General features: G+C 38.2%; 1 protein-coding gene across 4 annotated transcripts in view; it reads right to left on the minus strand.

Annotated features, from left to right (window-relative positions):
• LOC134351632 (ELKS/Rab6-interacting/CAST family member 1-like) overlaps positions 1-17041 on the minus strand; it is a 784451-nt gene that overhangs the window by 197772 nt on the left and 569638 nt on the right. For all 4 annotated transcript variants that reach the window (XM_063058045.1, XM_063058044.1, XM_063058043.1 and 1 more), the window contains one exon: positions 10949-11050. In XM_063058045.1, the coding sequence (XP_062914115.1) occupies positions 10949-11050 (102 nt within the window). The remainder of the gene's footprint in view (positions 1-10948; positions 11051-17041) is intronic.

Below are 17041 nucleotides of genomic sequence, written 5' to 3' on the forward strand. Positions count from 1 at the left end.
CAGTCCATCCATGACACTAATAAGTCATTTTGCTAATCACCCTCACACTGCACAACCCACCCCCATCTGCTACCATCATAATATTCTGCAATTCTGCATAACACACTGCCCTGAGAGATCTTAAGAGTAAAAAACGGGCATCTGACTGTCAGTACTATTTACTTTGTTGAATGTTTTGGGATTTTTAAGTCACTGTAAAACCTTTATACTAATTCTGGTTGATGCAAATAAATACTACAATTAAAATAGAAATGAAGGTCAGTTTTGCTTTGTATGTGAATAATAGGCATTAAATAGATCAAAAATTGTAATAATACATTAGAGATATATTGTTATTTCAGTTATGAAATTAGGTTGAACTATACACACTTTTTAATCCCACCTTGTTTGGCTTCAATCATTGTCATTTACCTTCAGAACTCTCAAAATGTTTTCATCATTCATCATACATAGCAATTACATAATTAACATGAAATCTGTTTGCACTGCACATTTTCTGTTCAGCTTAAACATGGAATGCAAATGAAAATGCTTATTTTCTTTTAATATTAGAGTTCAGATATTTGAATTCTAAATGTGCGCCTTTAATATTAACTGCCAAGTTTCCAGCATTCTCTTGCATGAAGGAAAGTAATTTCAGGTCAGTAAAAGTGATCTGCCCCCAAGCATAGATACACAAATGGGTTAAACACCATGTTCAAATGAAATGGAGTACAACCACACAAAGGACTGCAGTTAGCAATTTGGGATTAACATATGTTCAAGTGATTGTGAGAAACAAGGAGTCAAAACAAATTCTCACCATTCTGAACAAAATAGCTGCTTAAGTTCATCTGATTGGCTATGCCCATATGCCCTCCTCATCATCCTTTTTGCGTGCAGATGACAAGGACAGCCAATGATAGCATGGAGATGAAATAAAAGTAAGTTAGTAGGTGTAGATTACAACTGGATTGTACATTAGAATACATTCAAGTAGCGGCACCTTCCCAATGATCTCATTTCTTTTATTGTGTGAAAAGATCAGACTGATTGGAAGACAAAGTTTCTTGTTAAACATATTAGTTCAGTTCTGTACATGAGTGGCAGGGTTGTACTTACAACATCAAAATATAAAATATATTTAGTTAATGTAAAGGGAGAAAATGGCAAAGATGAGAATATTCTATATAATTTTTATTAAACTTTGGACACACCAATCTTTATGATACACCAATAATGCTTGTCTTTACAGTATCCTTTACACAAAGATGTCCGAGCTTGATTTTAGAGTAAAAGTCCTTGTAATCAAAATCAATACACAAATTATCCAAATTTATATTGATAGAGGTTGATAGGGTAGAGTTTATGAACATTCTGCAACTCCTCTTACACTCTAATGCAGATAGCATCAGAAGGTGAATCCATGACTTCATGCTTCATCTTCAAAAGAACTGAATGTGATTCAGGGCTGCTCAAAGTGAAACCTTGTTATCTGCTTTAAAACAGCCAATAAAGTGCATGTCAGATATTTCACTGAGCTCTATGCACCTTTCCTTGCGAAGGTTGAATTTTCAAGTGAACATCACTCATAGCTCAGATCCTATGCTTATATAATAAAATCTAGCTCTCTTATCCAGGTTAGAACATCTGAACAAAGCCTTCTGCAAATACAATAAAATGCATATACCTGACTGTAGACAGGATCCTGAAGGAATCCGAATTTCATGGATACATCTTGCATTGACTGAGGGACAGGGAATCCTCTTAATAGACAGAGGAATTCTAGTAGAGTATATCCACCTAGTAACACACCATTTACGCAAAAATTTATCTGCTTCCCTGTTCAGTATTATCCTGCCTATTAAGGTGTTACTTTAGCAATAGGTACACAGCTACTCGGTCTTCCTACTAATGATTTGGACTGATTATTCTTCACAGAACATGGCTCATTCAATGTAATATTGCCAACACATTCTGAAGTCTACATACAGAGAACCAAGAACACTATTTTCACAAGAGATATTGTCATTTGTTATTCATTTAACAAACTGAAGTTTGAATTTCAACATGGTTTAAGCCTTCTGCACATATCCTTGAAAGTACCACAGGAAATCAATATAGTTAAAATGCATATTGATTTGACTTTATAAGTACAGGAAGACGAAGTGACCAATTAGCACAATTTATCATATCTTTAATATCTTTAGTTCACAGCATAGGTGTGTAGTGTTTACATTTTAAAAAGGACAAATCCAGTCCTAATACTACCTATTTACCAAGTCTGTGTTGTCTCTTTGAAAATGCAGATGATGTCATCTGAACTAGCTGTTCTTTGTCTGTAACACTGTAAAGTCCTCTTCCTGCTGTGCCTGCCGAATTCCATTTAAAAGTTATTTATGGAATAGACTTCTGTCCCCTTTCCTGATAGAGTATTCCACATCCTGACAATTGTGAAAGTGATTTCTTGTCTGTTGGTTTCTTGCTGATGACTTTAAATCTATAATCTCTGATCATTAATCCATTGGTATGGGAAATATGTTTCTATATTGCTGTCAAAAAATATCACATTATCTTGAATAGCACTACTGGGTTACCCTTTAATCTTTTTCCTACAAGAACAATAATCTTAACACTTTTATCCCTCTGTCATATCTAAGGCCAATCACTCTAATAATATCCTGGTAAATCTTCTTTATACCATTCCAGTTTTTTTACGTCCTTGCTATAGTGCTAACTATTCTTCTGAATTCAAACTCTCACCTATTATTCTCTCTATTCTTTCCTCTGTTTATAAAGTCAATAAACTCATGAATTTTAATAATTTTATTCATTCTTTTAAGGATGAATACAAGTGGTCTCCAAATCCTCTCAAATTCTCTACAATCTTATGCAGTATAATGTCTTTACATACCAGTTCCCAAAGTACATCTCACATTTCTCCACATTGTATGTAATCTGGCCATGTGTCAGCTCATTTCACTGTCCTGTTTATGCTATCCCCAAATGTATAATTATCTTCACAGAATCTACTACTTTGCAAAGACTGTATCATGCCAAAAAAAAATGCAGACTCATTAATACCAGAGTCTAGGTTGCTCAGAGAAAATAATGAAAAAGCAAATGGCTTTAGAACTGAGCCTGAGGGAACACACTGCAAAACTCTCCCAGTTTGAAAATCATCTACCTACCTCTCCTTCCCGTCACTGAACCAAATTTATATTCGTAATGCACTTTGCACATAATTCTATTAGCTTCCATCTTTTTATTGCATTGTACACAGTATTTTGTTGAATGCTTTCCTAATATCTATGGGTTTAAATTGGATAGGACTGGAAAGCTCATATGTTTAAACTGTGCTCATTTGGCCCAGAGGATGAGATGCATAATATTTGTATTGTAATATATTAATGAGATTTTGGTAACTAGCCAACATTAACGGCAATATTCTGGCCTCAGCACAGGAGTACAGAAGCCAATTTAAGAGCTGATAGCATCGGTTGAAACTAGACAGCTGACTAAAACAGTATTTACACCACTTAGTAGAAGTCACTTCACAGGTTTGATACTTTCTCAGAAGTCTGCTGACTGTGAAAGCAAACTTTCCAATTTTCAGATCTGGCTGTGGAAGCCTCTGGTAATGAGGTGGAGAGAAAGATAGAGGTACCCAAGGCAAAAGGAAGCAGGAAGTCACCCGGCTAGGAGAGAAACAAGATAAGCCTTGGGAATGGAGCATCAAGGAGATGGGTGTAGCACACGAGTAACCCTTTCTTCCTGCAGTCCAAAACCTATAGATCCAAACATGTGCTACATCTAATATGTAATGCCCCATTTTTACTACAGCACAAAAAATTCAATAGCTATTGGACACGTGCAGTAAGATCCAGGTAACACTGCTGAAAGGGTCAATGCAAGAGGTCAGACAGGTAAGGAGGATGAAGTTAGGGTTTGGATAGTTATGTGGGACTAGAATATCATAGCCATCATGGATACATAATTGAGGGAGGGACAGCTAAAAGTTTCAGGATACAGGTGCTAGAGGTGGGATAGAGATGGAGGAAAGAGAAGAGGCAGTGTTTCATTTTTAATTAAGGGGAGGTTACAATAGAGGTTAGCGTTGAAATTACTAAAGAATCATGCAGTGAGGCTTTATAGGTGTTGAGAAAGAAGAAAAGGGTGATCACATTGTTGGAATTGTGTTGTAGGCCTCCAAACAGTAAAAAGAAATTAGAAGAACAAATATGCAGGGAAATTGTGCAGAGCTGAAGAATAATAGGGCTGTAATATAGGGATTTCAACATTCCTAACATAGAGTGAGATTGCCATACTGTTATAGACTTATATGGGGTGGAAGTTATTAAATGTATTCAAGAGAACTTCCTCAGGCAATATATAAAGGATCCTTCGAGGGAGAGGACAAAGCTGGAGCTACTCTTGAATATTAGGACAGGGCAGGTGACAGAGATGACGATGGGGGAGATCATGGCCATAGTTCTATTAATTTCAAAATTGTTATGGAAAGGGAAAGAACTGGTTCACAGTTTCAAGTTCTAAATAGGGTCATGGAGAATTTTGATAGTAAGAGACAGGAGCTTGCAGAAGTTGAATAGAGTGGGTTGTTTGCAGGCAAATGGGAGGCTTGTAAAGGGAAGATAGTGAGAGTGCAAGGTCTGCATATTCCTGTTACAGTGAAGCGCAAGACTGGTACTACTAGAGAACCCTGGATGATATTGGATATTGAAGCCTGGCCAGGAAAAAGAAAGAAGAATGAGTTAGATACAGGCAGCAGAGATCAAGTGAATCGCTGGAGGAGTATAAGGGCTGCAGTATGTACTTAAAAAGGAAATCAGGAAGGCAAAAAGGGGGCATGAAATAACTTTGGCAGAGAAGACTAAGGAAACTCCAGAGAGATTTTCTAAGTATACTAAGGGAAAAAGAGTAACTAGAAAGAGAAAAGCCCCTCACAGACCACAGGGAACAGCTTGGTGTGGGCAAGTTCCTTAATAAACATTTCTCCTCTGTGTTTTACCATGGAGAAAGACATGAAGACTTCAGAACTATGAAAAATAATGGGGAGGTCATGGGGGAATAGTCTGTGTAATAGTAGATAATGTGCTAGTTGTCTTAAAAGGTATGAAGGTACACAAATCTTCAGGGCCTGAATAGGTTTATCCAAGAAATCTGTGAAAACTAAAAAAAATTGCAGGAGCCCTGATTGAGACATATGTTAGCCCTAGAGAAGGTGCTGGTAGGATGGTGGGTAGCAAATGTTGTGCTACAGTAACGTTACGGTTAGCATGACACTATTATAGCTCAGGGTGTTTGGAGTTCCAAGGTCAATCCAGCACTGCCTGAAAAGAGTTAGTACTTTCTCCCCCTGAACTGCGTGGGTTTCCTCTGGGTGCTCTGCTTTTCTCCCATAATCCAAACTAGGCTGAGAAATGGCAAATAAGAGTTTAATTCTGATAAGTGCCAGGTGCTGTATTTTAGAAAAGTCAATTCAGGTAGGACTCACACTGTGAAAAGCAAGGGCCTGGTGAGTGTTGTAGATCAGAGGGACCTTGAAGTACAAGTATATGGTTCCTTGAATGTGAAGTACAGGTAGACAGGGTGGGGAAGAAGACTTTTGGCATGTTTTCCTTCATCAGTCAATGCACTGATTTTACAAGTTGGGAGATCATAGTGCAGTTGGATAGAACATTGGGCTGCATTTGGAGTATTGTGTTCAGTTTTGGTTGCCCTGCTATAGGAAGGATGTTATTAAACTGGAAAGAGTGTAGAAAAGATTTACAAGGATGCTGTCAGGACTTGAGAGACTGAATTATAGGAAGAGGTTGGACAGTCTAGGACTTCATTCCTTGGAGTGTAGGAAACTGAGAGTTGACTCTGTAGAGGTGCATAAAATCATGAATGCACAGAATCCACCCAGATTTTTTCCCCAGAGTTGGGGTATCAAGAACTAGAGACCATAGATTTAAGTGAGAAGGGGAATGTTTAAGTAAGAAGAACTTGAAGAATCTCAGGGTTGTATGTGGTGACATTCATTACTCTGATAATAAATTTTACTTGGAACTTTGAACTTGGAAGGGTATTTTTTTTCCAGAAGGATAGTATCTATGTGGAATCACCTGCCTTAGGAAATGGTTGAAGTCGGCCTATTTCCATGCTGAATGATTCTATGACCTCCTTCACTGTAAGTCAACTGCATTCCACAAGTCATACTATAGCCTCTGGGGAAACTGACAGAAGAACTAGGACAGGCACATCATTAATAGGCACCAAGGGTATATACAAATATATGCAAGTTTTCTCTTGACTGGATATGTAACATAATTTGGAATATTGATTTAATTTCCAGGATGGAGTGTAAACTGGAGATGGAGGCATTTGAGTGCACAAATTGACATTGTCCTTTCAGGCAGGTTTGAATAGTCCAGCAACATGGAGAGGAGAGAGAGAGAAATAAAATGAAAACATAGAGCAATATGATAGGAGGATATGCATCCTTGATTTCCTTGTCTTAAAACCACAATCTCCAAAATACTGTGACACCAAATAAAAGTGACAGCATGGAGAAAATTAAATGTGGTACATTTGGAACAGAGGAGCATGGGGATACATGCCTGTTATTCATTTATAAAATAGGTCTTTTTCGGAAGCAGACCTCTAGTAAGCATTCATTTCCTGAGTCAAACCCATTCACATTTTGAAAAAAAAAATACGGTAAGGTAAATTGGATTTCATTTTGAGCCTGGTAATTTTGGTCACTGTGAATGTACAACACTGTCACTCATTTGTACACTGCTCCAGAACACCACAAATACAGCTTAATAAACATTAATATTTTGTAGGTAATTATTTCAAGGAAAACATTTATAGATTTAATCTTATGATGGAAGACAGTAAACAATAACAGTTAAATTGGGTACATGTGGAAAAAATAAAATACTCCTGGTTAATTGTGTTTTGAGAATAATCATAATATTAGTCTTCTTTCGATGAAATCAGTCATTGCTTTCCTTTTTGAAATGAGAAAAATTACTTTAAAGATGTACTCAAACACCACATTTTATTCCTTGTTGCAAGGTAAAGGGGTAATTTTTCCAACGTATAGACCAACTGGGAACCGTACATTTGTAAAATTGGATCTCATACTGTTTATTTCTAAGAAAGGAGTCATCAGGTGTTTACAGCTTATAAGCACAAGAGTGAATAGTGTTTAAGCACATTGCAACAACAGCAACAAATCTATATTACTCACAAAAGATGTTAAGATGATCTTACACACTTGTATGAACACAATTTTGCTCACAGAAAGCAATAGTATACTTAATTAAAATATAGACATCATGGAAGCAAAGGTAAGAGTTGGGAACTTCTCTAATATCAGCTCTAACTATTTTAGTGTCCCCATCCTCTTGATTTGTCTTTTCCAGATACTTGTCTATTACTTTATGAAAAATGTTTCTACCTTGGCACCTACTTGTGACAAAACACTCCAAGTTTAAAGCTTTTGAGTGAAGACTATTTGCTGCGTTTAAACAATTCAAACAGTGATGTAAACTAAAATCCTTTGTCTTCATAAAATCTTTTAAATCTCTGTTACTTTGGCCATCTCTTATATAAATAGGCTGAATGATCACTGCTATAAAAGGTAGAATTTGTAACAATAATAATCTTTTCAAGATGTAGACAGATTCTAACACTGTTTAAGTTTACAATTGTTCAACATTATAGTAAAACTTAAGAAAATAGAACTGCTGTGATTTTTTTAACTACCTCATAAGAACTAAGGTACAGTTTGAAAGTACATTGAAGGAGTTAGCTCTTGACAAATCTTCAAATGGTATAAAGCCCACCTGGCCACTTTACATGAAAGTAAAATTGTTAAGATTTATACATAGTCAAAATAAATCTCAAAACAATTAACACAAACCTAGTTTCTTAAAATTCTTCAGTGAAAGTGCTCTGATTTTAAGAGCAAATTAAGTCATTTCTAGTTTATGGACTGAAGTTTGAAATAAAAGTTAAGTATCATAATTGATAGAAAGCATAAAGCCAAATAAATTGCTACTGTAAAAGGAAAACAGACGTATTCAGAGTGTAGATTTAATTTAGAATTCATTTTAGGCAAGGCTGTTGAGTTATTGTTTCGTTACAATTAGATCTCGTAAGCAGCTAAGGCATTCCAGTCATTTCTCCTTATGGAGACCCGAGACATTGCAAATGCTGCAGTCTAGAGCAAAAAGCATACAGCTAAAGGAACAGCTAGTCAGGCAGCATGTGTTGAGGGAAATGCACAATAGATGTTTAGGGTCAAGGCTCTTTATCTGGACTGAAGAAGGGTCTCAAACTCGAAAGACTAACTATCCATTTCACTCCACAGATGCTATCTGACCTGCTGAGTTGCTCCAGCTGTTTGCTTTTTGGTCCATTTCTTTCTTATTTTACTTTCTACATTGTATTACTTTATTTAATTAGATTAGATTAGATTCAACTTTATTGTCATTGTGGCAAGTACAGATACAAAGCCAATGAAATACAGTGAGCATCTGACCAGAAATGCAAAGAATAGTGTTACTTACAAAATAACTGCGAATAAAAAGTAAGTGCGACAGCACACAAATATAAAAGTACTGAGTCAGTACAATATAGGTGCTGTGACGTGAGATTCTGTAGGGTCACAGCCTCAGGGAAGATGTTCTTCCTGAGCCTGCTGGTGTGGGAGTGGAGGCTCCTGTAGTGCCTACCGGATGGGAGGAGAGTAAAAAGTCCATGGTTAGGGTGAGATGCATCCTTGATAATGCTTTTTACCCTGCCCAGGCAGCGTTCATGGTAGATGTTCTCAATGGTGGACAATTGGGTGCTGATAAAAATGAGTAATTTAATTTTTATTTTATTTTAAAATATTGATCATCGCTATTATGATCTGACATTTTAAACAATGACTAGAATTTCAATGGTTTCATCTATAAAGCATAACTTCTTTGGAGACCATTTCATACAGTCTTCTCATAGTAATAAAGAGGAACAGTGTGATTTAACATATATTCTTTACTCTACAGGGAAAAGATTTAATCTACGAGGATTTCAAATAAATGTAACAGTAAAACCGTAATTTCAAATTTTCAAACATTGGTTTGTAACAATTGGTAATCTCAAGTTAATATTTGATAATAATAGTTAATAACTACCTGGTATCAGCAACAAAATAGTATGTTAAATAATGAACATTATACTATAGGACAGAGCATCTCCAAGGATGGATGGGAGGGAAGATCAAAAGAAATTATCAGGAAATCATGATTAAGTGATGTCAAATTTAGATCTTAGATTCTGGACTGGGGGCAGGCAATCCAGTCTATCATTTGAAGACAGGGTAGAGCAACATGCGGTGTAACAAGTCTCAATTTCAACATGATGAGGAGAAAGGAAAAAGTTATAAAAGAAGGCATTTGCAACTGATTAAGTGATCATTGTTTATCGGCTTGGACTATGTTCAAATGCAGAAGTGTAGAGTTCAGAAATTCAAAATACATTTGTACAACAATGGAAGCCTGTCTTGCACAAAAGACTTTGGAGAAAGTAACAAAGGAAAGAAAGCATAAGATAACACAATTAGTTAAGTGAACACTGAGAAACCAGAAAATGTGCTGGCACATCCTTTACCATTCCCACATGTGATCCCAGGAATCAGTTGAATTGTTGCTTCTTTCTCTGTCACGCTACCCGGAGAGGCAGGATTAAGTAAGAAACAATCAGCAAATGATAAATAGAAACAGATGGCATTTTGGTGAACTTAGAAAAAATGGACATCAGAAGAACCATGTTTGGAATAATATAAACTGTGAAATTAAATCCTGACTTTAAAGGGAGCCACAACAGAACCCACAGTATTGCAAATGTCCAGAGGGGAAAAAATATCAGGACATTGGTGTCTGTGTATGCCTGACCACTACATCACTTAAAAGGCTATTTCATATAGTCGATGTATTGGCTTTCCTTGGTTATGTTGTTTTATGAAAGTCCAGTGACTCAGGTATATTAAATGCATTAAGATCAATAACACAGATTCAATATGGCTTTGAACAGATCTTAGTAACGTATCACTTAACTTGCTGACACTAAACATTGAGGTGCATTCTTATAGGAAGTTTGGTCACCCCATCTAGAAACTAAGTTTAAGTACTAGGATTTTAATTACTACAATCACAACTTTTTGAAATAAAACTATCACAAAGGCACTTTCAGTTAAGGTAAAAGAAAAACAGTTATTCTTTTGAAAACAAGCCAGTTACTGTTACAATATAATGAATGGATTTATGGTGTGTAGATACTCATACATACAGGCATACATTACTCCCCAGGGTTCAGTTGGTTAATCACAGCTAATCTAATGTCCAAAGGAAATCTGAAAATAATTTTGTATTTGACTTTATTTCTGTTATTATGAAATAAGCTGTTCCACTCTAGTCTGCGTTATGAATATATTTATGTCTAGGTAATGGATTTGGTGGAGTTCTTGGAGGAACTCATTTGTGCTTAATCCTTCCATGTGCGCTCTGACTTGTGCCAACAAATGAACTGATTACAATCTTGGTCTGACGGGGCCAAAAAATATGGGTTTAGTTTCGCACAGGTGCTGTGCCAAACTGGATCAAAGTGTACCAATACACATTTATTAACCAAATGCTATTGCTGCTCAGTGTAGGAAGAAGGATCATATAACAATGTCTAGTACATTAATACTGTATATAAGCATATATTTTAATACTAAAATGTCCGTCCCTGTGGCATTCATTTGAAGCATTTCCTCCTGGTGTTAAATCACTCAACTCCAACTTGATCCAAGTCTTTTAGAGAGGATATTCAGAAAATGGCTTTTCATTGTCTCATGTATCTGAGTTGAAGGTATCAAACCTTAACCATTAACTGAATAATTCCCAGTTAGAAGGCAAAATGTTCTCACCTGTTCTGGAGAGGGTTTATGGTTTGTCTGCTCAGCTTGTGCTGAGGATTTCAAATGGTCATCCTCATAATTATCTGCCATCAGCTTCATTCTGTTCTGGGTCTGTAAAAGGACAAGGAAAAAAGGGTAAATATATATATTTGCTATAGTGCCAATCCTTATCCCAAGCATCTTAAGGACATTTTAAAAGTCATACAAGTGCACTAGCTTTGAAGATGCACCTTCATTCAAAGCTACAATGTTGCATTTCATCAGAGATACTTTATTATAGTTTAATGCTTTTCAACACCAATGCCCTTTTCACATTAAGGCACTTTGCAGAGGAGTTATCAACCAAAATTGGACTTTGGCCAACTTAACAAGATATTATGTCAGATTTGGCCAGAGCCGTAAGTCTGCAACAGATGCACCATCCAGAGTTCCCACCCACCTGGACTTGTACCTTGTTTATGTATCTGGCTGTGTGAGCTGACCTGCGCTTAAGAGGTAATCGGCTCTGAGCAGTTATAAGGCCTTGAGAGGCACACTGGTGTCAAGTGCTTTTGAACAATTTTTAAATGTTTCTGATAGAAACACTTAAATTATGTTTAAATGATTAAAATGCAAAATATAAACCTAAACAGTAAAATACTAATAAATGACAATATTTTCCAGTGGATCAACGATTCTTCAAATAAACAGTCACTGTGTGCCAGCTTAGAATAAAGATGAATGTCCGGGTACAAGGTTTGTAAATCTGTTCTCTCTTCAACACATCAGAAATCTCTGCTCAACTGAATGGCAAGACCACCAACAGAACTTCTGAACTTTTGGAACTTCTGTGTTTCAAGGCAAATACACAGCAGTCCGAGACATCCTGAGCAAGGAAGAGCAGGTAGCATGATTGGCTTAGATGAGTTCATGAACAAAAAAGGTTTGGTGAGAAAGGTAATCTTTAAAGGGCATCTTAAGTAAACTAAAACCATTAACTTAAAGGATGAATAGGAAGTAAGAACTGGATGAAAGCAAACATCCAGGCTGGTTATACAGGAGAGAATGGAGATTAGGCGGAATGAGGCTGAGAAAGACTTTGAAAACAAGGATGGCTAAATCTACACCTTTTCACAACTCTTTTTTTCTTGTCTCTACTATGATCATGACACATAAGAACATAAGAAATAGGAGCAGGAGTAGGCCATCCAGCCTATCGAGCCTGCCCCGCCATTCGATAAGATCATGGCTGATCTGTCCGTAAACTCAGCTCCACCTACCTGCCTTTTCCCAATAACCCTTAATTCCCTTACTATGTAAAACCTATCTAACTGTTTCTTAAATATATTTAGTGAAGAGGCCTTAACTGCTTCCCTGGGCAGAGAATTCCACAGATTCACCACTCTCTGGGAAAAACAGTTTCTCATCTCTGTCCTGTATCTTCTCCCCTGAATCTTGAGGCAATGTCCCCTAGTTCTAGTCTCACCTACCAATGGAAATAACTTTCCTACTTCTATCTTATCTATCCCTTTCAAAATTTTGTATGTTTTTATAAGATCCCCTCTCATTCTTCTGAACTCCAGAGAGTATAGTCCCAGGCGACTCAATCTCTCCTCTTAGGTTAACCCCTTCATCCCTGGAATCAACCTGGTTAACCTCCTCTGCACCGCCTCCAAAGCCAGTATATCCTTCCTCAAGTATGGAGACCAGAACTGCACACAGTACTCCAGGTGCGGCCTCACCAGTATCCTGTATGGTTGCAGCATGACCTCCCTGCTCTTGAATTCAATCCCTCGAGCAATGAAGGCCAACATTCCGTTCGCATTCTTAATAACGTGTTGTATCTGCAAGCCAACTTTTTCATTTGATTCTGTGTCCATATAAACCTTCCATTCCCCTTCCCACCCCTTCAAGGATCATACTTCACTTCTAAGCGTCAAAGTTACCTCAAATTCACCTGTTCATTTGCTTTTTCCACAAGGAGGAATAATAAAGCAGGCATTGCACAAGTGCTAGGTGAGGCAATTTTGTAGTTATCTATCACAGCTAACAAGATGACAAAATCATTTTCAATTTTGTGGGAGTAACAGACTACAAGCAGAAGCCTAATGCCAAATTGCAGTTTGGTATTCTGGAAGCAGTACAAAAACACTCAGCCCGTCAATGGAAGTATTTTCTGTACCATTCAGGTTCTGAAAATGTAGAGAGAGAACTATAACAGAAAGCATCATAAATGTGGTTTTAATATTTGGAAGCGACCATCTAACTCGTAATAGATTTAGACATTATTAATCCTTTGCTAAAGATGGACCAGGTGTAGACATGTAAAAGGACAATATCACTGCAACTTTATTTCCTCTATTGGCACAATACAACATGACAAAGTTTGAGTTTCATATAGCAGCTTAGCAGTTTCTACCTCAAAGCAGCTATAAGACAACACTCAATTAAAATCGATAACTGATGAGGCTTACTCAAAGTGTGATTATTACTTATTGAAAACTTTTCTCAATACATTTGTCTGTCTGGCAGAAGGCACGATTTTGAGAATTCTTTTTCTTTGGGAACTGACAGGGCTTAAAATAAAAAGCTTCAACAAACAATAATTCCAGCAATGTGTAAGGGCACAGCTGCCACCTACTTTAATCAACTCTCTATTACTTGGTACAAAGCAATTCCCAAATTAAAAATACAACCAAAGAGATTTTCCTCAAGCTACCTTGTTAATAGGTTAGTGAAGTGGTCTTGTTTAAAGTTTATTAAAATCACCTAATCTGCATGTTCATCATTCATCTTCTAACTGGGAATATGAATCATTTTGGCTTGATGCTTGTTAGAGATCGAGGACTTATTAACATTATTTATGCTATTATTCGGTGACATATCTATTCAAGCTCACCCTGCCACCATTCCAAAAGATCCAAATGCACAGAGCACAAAATATAAAAACAAATCCCTTAATTACTACAGGAAGCAGTTTGTATATACAGGTAAATATTCTGCAACCTCAACAATGAAAGTTCATTGAAGGAATTCTCCTGCATCCAATTTTGTCATAATAATTTAAATATATTCATGGCACATTTGTGTGCCATGAGGTAGAGAATGCAGTCTAGGATCAATTTTGTTGGCTTGAACAGAAACCTATACCAACTATTTTGGGTATGGATTCATGATCAAGCTTATTTTCTAATTTTTCCATTTGTACTTCTTATATCCAATATCTAATATATAGAATTGATTTACAGTACTGAAAATAAATGCAAACTTATCATAGTTTTGGTATATCAGGCAAATGATGGAACCCTGGTGGTTCATCCATCGTCGTCGATGAAGACCTCGACATCATTAGTCACTTTGAGACTGGATGCGGTGTGTTTGAAGATGACTGGTCAGGCCAATTTGGGCACAGAATGTCCTGGCACATGTTGGGCAGACATGTGTAGGCACTGCAGTTGTTGCGTTGGTGGCTCTGGACTTGCACAGCTCGCGCTTATGTTGTGCTTCAGCAATGTGCCTTGCTTCGTAAGCTTAACAGCCCTTGTGGATGAGGCCATGCCAGGTAGGGCAGTCTTGTGCCAACATTTCCCAAGAGGTCGTGTCTATATCAAATGACTTCAGGGAAGCCTTTAGTTTGTCCTTGTAATGTTTCTTCTGCCCTCCATGTGAGCGGAGTTCCCCAAAAAGGAGCTGCTTCGGTATGTGCTTGTCTGGCATGTGGATGACATGACCTGCCCACCAGTTCTGTGCTCTCATCAGCAGTGTGTGGACTGATGGCAGACTTGCTCTAGAGAGATCTTCAGTGTCTGATATTTTATCTTGCCATCTGACGCCTAATATTCTGCGAAGACAAGTCATGTGGAAATGGTTGAGTTGTCTGCATGCCTTCGATACACAGTTCACGTTTCACAGGCATGCAGGAGGGTAGTGAGTACTACGGCTCTGTAGACCTTCAGTTTTGTTGCTGGACTGATTCCTCGACGCTCCCATACAGTAGAGCGCAATCTACCGAAAGCAGAACTTGCCTTTGCTAATCTGCAGTTACCTTCTGTATCAATAGTCACTGCTCGGGAGAGGGTGCTACTAAGGTAATTAAACTGGTCCACTGCCTGTAGTTTCTGTCCTTTGATTGTGATTTTGGGTTCTGTGTACAGTGCATGAGGAGCAGGCTGGTGCATGACTTTGGTCTTTTTGATGTTGATGGTGAGTCCAAAGTTGTCACAAGCTGTGGAGAGTTTGTCCATATTGACTTGCATCTCTGGCTCCGAGCCAGCATACAGGGTGCAGTCATCGGCAAAGAGGAAGTCTCTCAGAACAGTCTTCTTCACTTTGGTAATTGCTTGAAGTCTCCTCAGGTTGAAGAGCTTCCCATCCACTCTGTACTTGAGGCTGATTCCAGCATCACTGTCCTGGAAGACATCATTCAGCATGGCAGTAAACATTATGCTGAACAGTGTGGGTGCGAGCACACAGCCCTGTTTGACGTCATTGGTGACTGGGAACGCCTCAGAGGATTCTCCGCCGTCCAGCACTCTGGTCATCATGGAACTGGCGTACCATCTGAATGAATCTGGCGGGGCAGCCAAACTTTGACATGAACCTCCACAGGCCTTGTGGGCAGACAGTGTTGAAGGCTTTTGTGAGGTCAACAGAAGTTGTGTAGAGTTCGCGATTCTGCTCCTGACACTTCTCCTGAAGTTGGTGCGCGGCAAAAATCATGTCAATAGTCCCACGACCTTTGCAAAAGCCACACTGTGACTCTGGCAGCAGGCCCAGTGCTAGATGAGTGACCAGACGATATAGCAGGACCCTTGCAAGGGCTTTTCCTGCGATGGAGAGCAGCGAGATTCCTCGGTGGTTGTCACATACTTGTCAATTGCCCTTCCTCTTGTAGAGGTGTACGATGGATGCATCTTTAAGCCTACACAACAGTGAATCACATACAACAGTGCCAAAGTATTGACCTTTATATTCTTGTAAGTATCACATCGCCAGAGATCGATCTTGCCAATCAATGGCATCTCCACTATACTTATTTATTCAAGTTCAACTTTAACTGTTATTCAGCCATACATGAATACCCATGAATCCACCCAAACAAAACAGAGTTACTCTACAACCATGGTGCAAAACACAGTATCAATAGTCATATACAGCACAAGGCACATATAGCGCATATAAAATAGTAAGCACATACAGTACTGTATAAGATAGCAGTAAAATACAGTCACGTAAAAAAAATATAGTCCAAGTCCCTGAGTCAATGAATGCTGCAGCAGTCTGCAGTTGAACATAATACAGTTTGTCTTCTGCTAAGTGAACACTGGGGGACAGCACCAACTGCAGCATGGATGCCGTACCACACCGCCTCCGGCACTTCAGTGGAGTGCCTGACTCTGATGCCTCCCCCTGGATAGCTGCAAACCAGCGACACCACGGCTTGAGGCCTAGACCTCACTACGACCAAGGCCATGCAGCACCCTCACCGCCTGCCCCTGATGTTGGCCAAAAACTAATGAATTGGACTCGCAGCATTCCATACCACCAATATTCAATAGGGTCTTGCAATTGGAAAAAATATATATTTAAGAAAGACAATAGCACCTTTGGTTGACCCCACAGAAGACACTTATTTTGAACCCACCCCCATCTTAATGGAAGCAATTACAACAATTATTAAAGAATCAAATGGTTGCTCAAATCCTCCTTGAAAAAAAATGTGATTTCTTCACCTTCTCTTGGTTTGTGACTGCTTAAAGTGGAGAAGGACCATTTTGGATGGTATAAATAAGAGGCGCTGTGTAAATGTTTTAAGGAACACACCAACTCTGCCCCATCTATAAAAGAATCTGCAGTTCCCAGATAACTCAAAATCCACAAGATTAGAGTGGACCCTAGTCATTCAAACTCCCAAGGACGGCCTCAAGAAACTTCTCTTTTTGAGCCTGTATAAAATGGGGAGGAACAAACAAAAGTACACTTTTCTACAATTTCAGTCTCGATTTCTATGGGTGAACAGGAGAACTAGATGGTAATGCAGTGACAAATCACAGCGCTTCAATAAATACATACTATGGGGAATAAAAGTAGGCATTAAGATCATCTTAAAAAGAGAGAAACACA

This window comes from Mobula hypostoma, chromosome 9, assembly GCF_963921235.1.
Source record: "Mobula hypostoma chromosome 9, sMobHyp1.1, whole genome shotgun sequence".
NCBI classification, from domain to species: domain Eukaryota; kingdom Metazoa; phylum Chordata; class Chondrichthyes; order Myliobatiformes; family Myliobatidae; genus Mobula; species Mobula hypostoma.